General features: G+C 35.8%; 1 protein-coding gene across 1 annotated transcript; it reads left to right on the top strand.

Annotated features, from left to right (window-relative positions):
• The first annotated feature begins 19 nt into the window (after window positions 1-19).
• Window positions 20-8545, top strand: LOC112570975 (BRISC and BRCA1-A complex member 2-like). The gene is made up of 11 exons (XM_025249736.1): window positions 20-178; window positions 540-616; window positions 1379-1476; window positions 2069-2260; window positions 2643-2717; window positions 5775-5875; window positions 6346-6445; window positions 6790-6860; window positions 7294-7376; window positions 7565-7715; window positions 7910-8545. Exons 1-11 carry the CDS (start codon window positions 51-53, stop codon window positions 7971-7973), a joined length of 1140 nt encoding a protein of 379 aa, XP_025105521.1. The 5' UTR covers window positions 20-50; the 3' UTR covers window positions 7974-8545.
• Window positions 8546-8662: the final 117 nt, after the last annotated feature.

Raw genomic sequence — 8662 nt, 5'->3', positions numbered from 1 at the left:
GTCAAGAAGCTCGAATCACAAACTTATATTTACTTCGTGCTTGTATTGCGATGGATGCAGAAGTGCGATCGCTTGATAACTTCGACCCCAAGATCAGACATTTCGTAGAGTATGTAATGCTTAAGGGGGAAATCAGCATGTTTCCTGGAAGCGTTAACATTTATGACGCACATTCTGGGTAAGTTAATGTTTTTGCTGTTCCGTCTCTGTTACTGATTTGATTCTAGTAAACACAAATTGTTGTGCATTACTCAGTCATTGTGAATTGAAAAAAAAATAGTGCTAAATTCTCATAAAACCAAACTCTGATTTCTTAACGTTCTAAATTTTAGTAAAATCTTCACACGCAGTGTGTTTTGTTTTCTCTATTTTTCTATTCATTCAAGTTTGCGTGAAAGATATTTAGATGCATATATAGTTGAAGAAAGGATGAGTCAGTTGCTTCGTACTTAGATTATAGCTGTTAATCCATGGTTATTAACAGAAAAGAATTTCCCCTTTTTAACATCAGACTTTCCCACCTTTATTCTTACCTTCAGATGCCCAGCAGGAATGAATAAAGGACGACTTGACAGATTCAAGATGTCAATACCCTATGCTGGAAGAAGTGTTGCATGTATATTTTCTTGTCATTTTGTTTCTCACACATTTTGCTCACAGAATATGTAGATATGGATCATTTAGATTTTCAAGCATGCATAAATATCCTGTCCTGTCTTTCAAATACCTTTGATTTTGTAACAATGTTAAACATCTGCAACTATTGATAGAAACTCATCTCCCCCACCCCGACCATTTTACTTTGAACATTCAGACAATTTGCCATTTCGGATCACGTCAAGGTTACAAATTTATTTTAACTTTTCCAAAAGTTAATATTTCCTTTTCTAGAATAGACCTTTTTTAAATTTAGTCTGAAATACTCAGGGAATGTGCTGTGGAATACGCTCCCTCTCTATCTTAAGCAATTGAATTCCCTGAATTGCTTTCGACGCCATCTACCAAAATACATTCAAGAAAATTAGATAAGGCCTCTAGAGATACCTCCCAACTCCAGGAAACATTATAAATATCTGTTTTTCTCAACCATCTTTTTTGTATATGTTCACTTTCAGCTCTCCTTTGATACCTTACCTTATGTTTACTACTAATTATTCTCATAGTACTTAATTGCTTCAGTTACTTAGTTTATTCTTTCTCCATAAAAGGCGTGGGCTAAATGGAAAAAAAGCATTTTCTTGCTTACTTTACCTCTCATTAATAAAGAATTGTCATTGTCAAATCAGGGGTAGTGTCAGTGTAGCAGATGTGTCCATTTGTTTAATGGCTGCTGACATTTGCAGGCATTTTTACACCATTTTCCTTTGCATTTTTTAAGGGGAGATCATTTTTGACTGCACCAGACCTACAGAACCTCCAGACTTCATTTTTGGGACTGAACATGAAGACTTTCTCCCTCCAATGAATGAAATAGAAGTAAGGTTTATTTGTAAGTTTGCCAACACACTCCTTCACAAGAAGAGAAAATTCACCATAAATTACTTTTAAAGTTAAAGAATCTATGATAATTTTCCTTCCCAGTCAACAGATAGTTGTAAACCTTGAAAATGTATACAATGACAAATTATATAATTCTCCCTATTCTCCCTATGATGTTCTTCGTTTTCATCAGTTGTGATTATTATTGAAACAGCTAGATAGAGTCTTTGCTTTTTTTTTTTTTGTTTTTTTTTTTGTTTGTTTAACATCCATGTGATTGTTTCATGGACACTGTTTGACACAGTTCTCTGCTGACTGTACATAACTAAATACTGTATGAAGGCACTCAGTCTAACGACCGATTTCTCTTAAATCAAGCAGACTAGCCACCAGGCTATAAGATTTCCATCTTCTAGTTTTACATGCTACATACTTAGAAGTGTGTGCCTTCAAGAGTTTGAGAATTGATTGTGTATATTTGGTTAGTGTTTTTATAATAAATCTCAGAAAGATACAGGGTTCGTTATTAAGTAAAGAATTTACTGTGTCAGATTTGAAACAGTGGCTTCATGTTCTTGCTCTCCTGCAGAGTTTGCTTTACTGGGATGCCAACAGACGTGAGTCACTTCATCTGTTGATCAAGGAGCTTCTCCTGTACTACAAGGAGCATAATATACAATGTGCTGGCACCAACATCAGGCTGCAGCAAGATATCATGTCCTTGTTGTGGCAAGCGAATCTTAAGAAAGATGACTTCGAGGTCTGGGCACCAAAAATAGAGGTAACAGGCATGCTATTTTACTGATAGCAGATTCCAGAAGTATTGTGATTACAAACTGTAAATAGTACAGGGATAGACCTCAAAGTCTGCCTGATAACTAAAATATATGTGGATCAAATTTGTGTTTTACGGTCAAAATATGGTACACACCTATGGTTACTTTATATTTTTATTTGCATTTATATTTTTGCGTAAAATTAATAAAGTTTGGCGAAAAATTGTCACTTTTTATGTCATGAAAAGAAAGAGGTGGGGTAAGGGATGATTTATTGATAAATGTGTTTTAACACATTTAGTACACAGGGTGTGAGTCATACAGACATACCCTTACACATCGGTGTGTATTTGCTACAATGATTTATTTTTGTTTGTACTTGTATAGAACCGGCTTGGAATTATTCACATCGTCACCAACCTGAACGTAGATTTCTCACAGTTGCCAGCATTCCTTGTGCAGGTGATAGCTAGTTTCTATTTAGTTTAGATACCTTGTGACATGATGATCTACCGGAATGTCTTAAGGCCAGACACCGGTCGAAAAAAATTTTTTTTTGTTTCACGGGATAGCGCGGATTTTTTTGTATCAGCTATTTAGCCCTTGAATGGAGTTTCAAAAAATGGTTTTACTGCACTCGTCGCGCTATCGGTTGCCATGGAAACAATCCAAAATGGCGCCAAAACAAACAATTTTAAAAGCTAACTCCTTCTTCAATTTTGTGAGTAGACTCAAAATTCTTTTTGAAATAGTTACCTAAAAGACAGATCTACATTTCTATGATAAATAATTTGCGAATTCCTCTTAGTTTTTTTTTTTATAATTTTTTTGTAAAAAAGTGTGTTAAATTTTAAGAAATTTTGATGGAAACGGTATAACTACCAAACTACTAAGTAATTTTTAAAATCTATCATAGAAATGTTTTTATATGTATGAAGAAAGCTCAACCAAATTGGCAGATCTATATCTCTTGTCAAAAAGAAGGAGTTAGCTTTTGAAGTAAACAGTCTCTAACCAAAACAAGGAACTGAGAAATCGCGGAAAGAAAAACTTAAAGCTTAGTAACTTCTAAACTACTCAATATTTTTTTAAAAGCTCTCATAGAAATGTTTAAATATGAATAAAGAAAACTTCAACCCAATTTTAGGCCTGTATCACATGCCAATATAAAGTTATAAGCTTTTGAACTAAACAAGCTTACTAAACAAGAAACTGAAAAGGCGAAGGAAAAACAAAGTGAAAGCTTAGTAAACTACTAAACCACTAAATATTTTTAAAAAGCTCTCACTGAAATGTTTACATATGTATGAAGGAAAACTTCATTCAAATTTTAGGCCTGTATCACATGTCAATATAAAGTTATAGGGATTTTAAGTAAACAAACTGTAACAAAAACATGAACGGAAAAAGCGCGAGCAGAAACTATCAAGCTTAGTAACTTTGTTTATCTAAGCCTTTCATGTAATTTACCTGCTGAATGAAAAATATAACCATCTTTCAATGTGTTACTACATATAACTTTAACATTACTAATAAAATTAATTATTTTATTCACTTTTAGAAAAGTCAACATGGTTGTGTTGTGTACCCAACTGCTGACCAGGCTTCAGAGAAGTACACAGTAATAAAAACAATGGTGTTTGCAAACATTGAGCAACACAGTTATAGGTTTAGTTAGTTATATAGAAGTTCAGTGTCCACTAGCTTCATGGTTTTTTGCCATCTTTGGTCTTTTGCTATCTAACATTTAGTGATGATGTCGCATATTGCTTTCAATTTTTGCGAGCATCTACTGAAGTAGCAGCATTAGTAGGAAACACTCTCATCTTTCTTAGCCTTCAGTTGCAGGGTGATGGGATGAACATCAATTAAAGAAATTATTTCAAAAGCTTATAGGGGAGTATCACCAATTCTTGCAGCCCTATGCTCCACTGGGGGCAAATAGGAATAAGAATAACCTATTCATGAAATCTAGAGATACATCACTGAGTGCACCAGAATTTAAGCAGCTGCTCATGTTCTGTTCCTCTGTATGCTAGGATTATTTTATGAATTACCTCTGTAGTCACATGGATTAAAGATGGTTGATTTTTGTAGCTAGGGGGTATCTTATTTTCTGTCAAAGATTTCTGGGAAAAGCACTATAGCTGTCTGGCCTTTTAGGGGGCTGACAATGATGTGCTCTCTAGACACTGAATGGCTTCAAACTTGACTAGATAGCAGTTTTCATTGTTTGTTAGGAATGCTATACATAATTGTCTTCACATTCTGTTTGTTACATTTGGTTGGAGTAAGACCATCCAACCCCACCCAACCTTTGTTTTCTGTGCAAATGATGTAAGCTCTGTTTCCCTACATTCCTGACAAAGTACATAAATAACTAGCATTGCAAGTTGACTCAAATGTGTAAATGTTCGCATCTAGTCCTGATTACTACCGAGATTTGCAGCAGAAATGAAAACTTCGCTTTATTTTCAGCTCGCTTACCACATGACTGATGGTGATTTCGACAGCCGAATTCGGTTCACTAAGTTACTTTTTTTAGCTGCTACGACGGTCTAAGAATGTCCACGTGGTTTTTATTTTTTTGCACGTGGTATTGTGAGAAGAAATGAGCGTCTGACAGGCACAATAAACATTTAATATTAACGTTAATGTCTTAGAAAAGAAAATATCCCAGAACAAGCTTTGAGTTGCGTCGCATTTGTTTATACATCCGGAGGCCATGACAGTTGCCTTGTGGGATACCCGAGCACAGCCGAAGCGTGTTCGTGTGCCCTATGACCCCGTCTAGGTCGGCATTAGTGAATTCTGATTGGCTATATGCAAAGTATGTTACGCATGCGTCCATATAAGGAAGTTTCCGACCCTTTGTGTCGTCTAGAAAAGAGCTTGTATCATAGCTTGGGGCCTTCTAAGGGTTTTGACTCAGCCTTTGTTTGAAAATTCATGTCATGACCTTTCGACCGATATACGATGTGACACAGTTGCCCACGTGGCGAGGTGTGTTGCTATGTCTCAAACATTCTCTATTCTCGCTAATTCTGCGCTCGGGAAAAGTAAATAGGATAGAAGTAGATGTTTTCATTGACAAAATAGACATATTTCTAGATTATTCTATGAAAAACCACTTGGCGAGTGAATAGAACAAAATATGAACTTTGACAGTATGAAGTAATCTGAAAATGGCCAAAATGACAAATTTTTGACAATTTTTCGACCGGTGTCTGGCCTTAAGGTTTGTGCAGAGACTGGAAGATATGTCTTTGTAAAACACAAAAAAGATCTGATGACTTTAAATGTGGTTTATCAAAATTTTTAGTACTTTCATTTAATAAAGGAAAGAAACTCTGTAATATGAACAAATGTATAATATTGTAATATGATAAATTATTCTTACGGCTGCAAGACCAGATCAGTAGAAGCTATGCTGTTATCCTCTGAAGGTTACCATTTTATGAGAAATATGTTCTGTATACCAGAGAATATCTGATTTGAACATGGGTATTTTTTTTAAAGGGTAATCCTGGGCCAGACAGAGCTATTCTTACCTTTTCCTACTCTTCACCTGATTCTACTCGGATCAGTCCAGAACTGCATCTTTCTCCCAAAATTGAGCAGTAGGTTCTTTCATTTTTTTTCCCCCTGTACTTATTGATTTTGCATGAACGAGTACTTGCCTGTGTGGCTGCCTGTGTATCAGCATGCAGAAGAGAGAGTGCTATGTTCTTCAGAATTAGAAAAAGCAGATTAAGACATTATTATAAATTCCAGATTCAGAGCTTATGATTGCATTGAAAGTACCACAGCATGACTCATACATCCACACACTTTCAATTCATTCTTAATACATCCAGTGCAATGAAAGAAATTGACAAATTGCATCTGGAAGGAAGTTGTGCTGATAGTGGGAAGTCCTGATGCCTGCCTGACAGGAGGAGCATGAATAAATAGTTAGCAGCTGTGATCAAAACAATAGAATAGTTGATTGCCAAGAGTACTGCACATGTTAAGAAAACTGTATCCTGTGACATTCTTTATCTATATACATTATTACCACCACAACTTGAAAACGGATTTTATGCCACAGTGCTCTTGGAGGATCCAGCTGTCTAAAGATACCCTCATTGACAAGTGGCACTTTGATTGGAGACTATGTTATTTGCATCCAGAAGCTGTTAAAAAATAAGGTTAGCTGGATTGATATTTACTTGTCTCAGAGGGCAGATGAGTCAACATAAGCTATTATTAGTGATTCATATAAAATATTTATTATATATACGCAGTAATCTAATGTGTTAAAGTGTCTGTAAGTACATGTGCATATTTGCATACACACCTCCACGAAAATTATCTAAGTTTTTTTAAGGTGTGGTAGTTATTGCCTGATCTCTTCTGTTTTGCTTTTAATGGTGCTTTTGGTACCAGTAGTCACATAGACACTGGCATTGTCATGCTGAGTTTTGTAAAATCTAAAGAAAACCTGTAGGTAGCTTTTCACATCTGACTTGGTCTGAAATTCTTTTTCTTGAAGGTCACAGATGTGATAAGAGGTGTTGAGAAAAGGAAGGAGTACACAGCAGCCTTTCTCAGTCATTTTGGCAGGTCAGTTAGCTGGAGTATTGGTGGTCAGTTAGATGGCAAGTTTGGAAATTGGTGGTCAGTTGCTGACTGGTTTCGTTTGGGCATTGACAGTGGAAGTTGTGGGAAGAGAGTAGTTCTAGATTCACATGAATAGACATGGCATTACATTTATAAAACTCCAACATCCTTTAAGAAAATAAAAAGAAAACAGCAGATATTCTGCTTTAAGATGAATGGGCTGTGTGCAGTCCTGTCAACATTCCTTTCCCTGATGTAGCAGGTCGAACCTAAAGAATACTGCATTTCTTGAAAAGTTTACTAATAATGTGTTTATTTGTATACATTTCAGATATCATATACATCTATTAGATTAGCATTTTTTTGTCTTGAACTATACCTCTACAATATATTGATAATTATCATCAAGAAGGGAGATGGGCTGTCATTTTTGCAGGTCTGTGCTAGAGTATGATCTCGAGACTTTCAGCACCATGTCATTCCTTTTTGAGTGGAATGACTTTTTCTTTACCTTCACAGGTGGGTACTCTTTTTCTTCTGACCCATTTTGGATGCTTTGTTTCATGTGTTGAGAACCTGTGATCTGTGACCTGTGGTTCATTTAATCTAACCGCAGATTGATTCTGAAATAATTGCTAGACTTTTTTCATAGTGTAGAATCACTCTAAGCAAGCAATTTTAGATTTCCTTGTTTTTTATATTTTCAGTAACTCTTCCACTTTATTTCCCTGGTGACCAGCCACAATTCCTGTTCCAGTCTGTGTATCACGAATCTAGGGGCAGGCCATATTTTCAAATCGATAAAGATTTTCCATACAGCCCTCGTTGGAGTGCCAATGAAATGGCAGTGCGTGCCAAGTAAGCAAACTAAAATCACATTTAGTGTGCACATATATGAGTTCCTTTTTAGATTTGCTCATTTGCATGGTCATTTTAGTTTGAGATTTAAAGATATGACTGACCCTATTTATATACATTTGTAATATCAGTGTCTTTAATGATTTTTGTAATGAAATTTATGATGTGTTTTATTTTTTTTTTTTTTAAATCAGAGCCCACATTCTGGAAACCATTGGCAAATTCCAGCGAGCATCAGTTCTAGCCAAGCAGAAATGAGTGGAAACAAAATAGAGTTGACCAACAGAGTTGTTTTTTTATTTTGGTCACAAGGTTAGCTTAGTTCCAGCATTACGTTTAATTTTTTTTCACCATGTTACAGCTGCCAGGGCTTTTTACATCAGAAATTTATGGGCATCCTGTTGTGTGTGGAAAGATGTGAATGCTGATATAATGCAGCCGTTGGTTACATCTGCTATGACCTGTCATTCATATTTAACAATTCAAAACTTTTTAGGCCATGAGCATGTGGTAGTGAGTGCTGGCTGTTATATCTCAGCATTGTCTCGAGGGCTGGGCCATAAGAAACTAGAACTTGCCAGTAGTAGCCACCCTAAACCTTTCTGTACATTATGTTTGCAGCTTTATTTATTTTTAAGATAATATCGATGTCTTGTATTTCATGGAAGGCTTGTGTTCTTGGATTGCAGAGTATTTTAGCAATGTGAATGATGAGTGGGCTATAGTGTGTTGTAGATGAATGGGGAGTATGTTAAGGTGTACTGAGTGATTGATAATGGAGTTGTGTGCTGCACGCAGCACTGTATTGAGTGAAAAATAATTGAAGAGTATGCGGCGTTGTGTTGAGTGTTATAACTGAAGACAGCTCTGTGAGAGAGATGACTTTTGAAGTCATTGTGTTGAGTGTTATAACTGAGAATAGTTCAATGACAGGGATGAATGTTGAA

Source organism: Pomacea canaliculata, linkage group LG8 (assembly GCF_003073045.1).
Source record: "Pomacea canaliculata isolate SZHN2017 linkage group LG8, ASM307304v1, whole genome shotgun sequence".
NCBI lineage: Eukaryota > Metazoa > Mollusca > Gastropoda > Architaenioglossa > Ampullariidae > Pomacea > Pomacea canaliculata.
This window is presented reverse-complemented; position numbering and strand designations above follow the sequence as displayed.

What these genes read in the sequence shown, in the direction of transcription:
- LOC112570975 (XM_025249736.1), top strand. Translation starts at nt 51, where the DNA reads ATGGATGCAGAAGTGCGATCGCTTGATAACTTCGACCCCAAGATCAGA. An exon ending in TGCCAGCATTCCTTGTGCAG is followed by an intron (nt 2,718 to 5,774) that starts GTGATAGCTAGT and finishes TTTTTTTTAAAG; the next exon opens with GGTAATCCTGGGCCAGACAG. An exon ending in CTTTTTCTTTACCTTCACAG is followed by an intron (nt 7,377 to 7,564) that starts GTGGGTACTCTT and finishes TTATATTTTCAG; the next exon opens with TAACTCTTCCACTTTATTTC.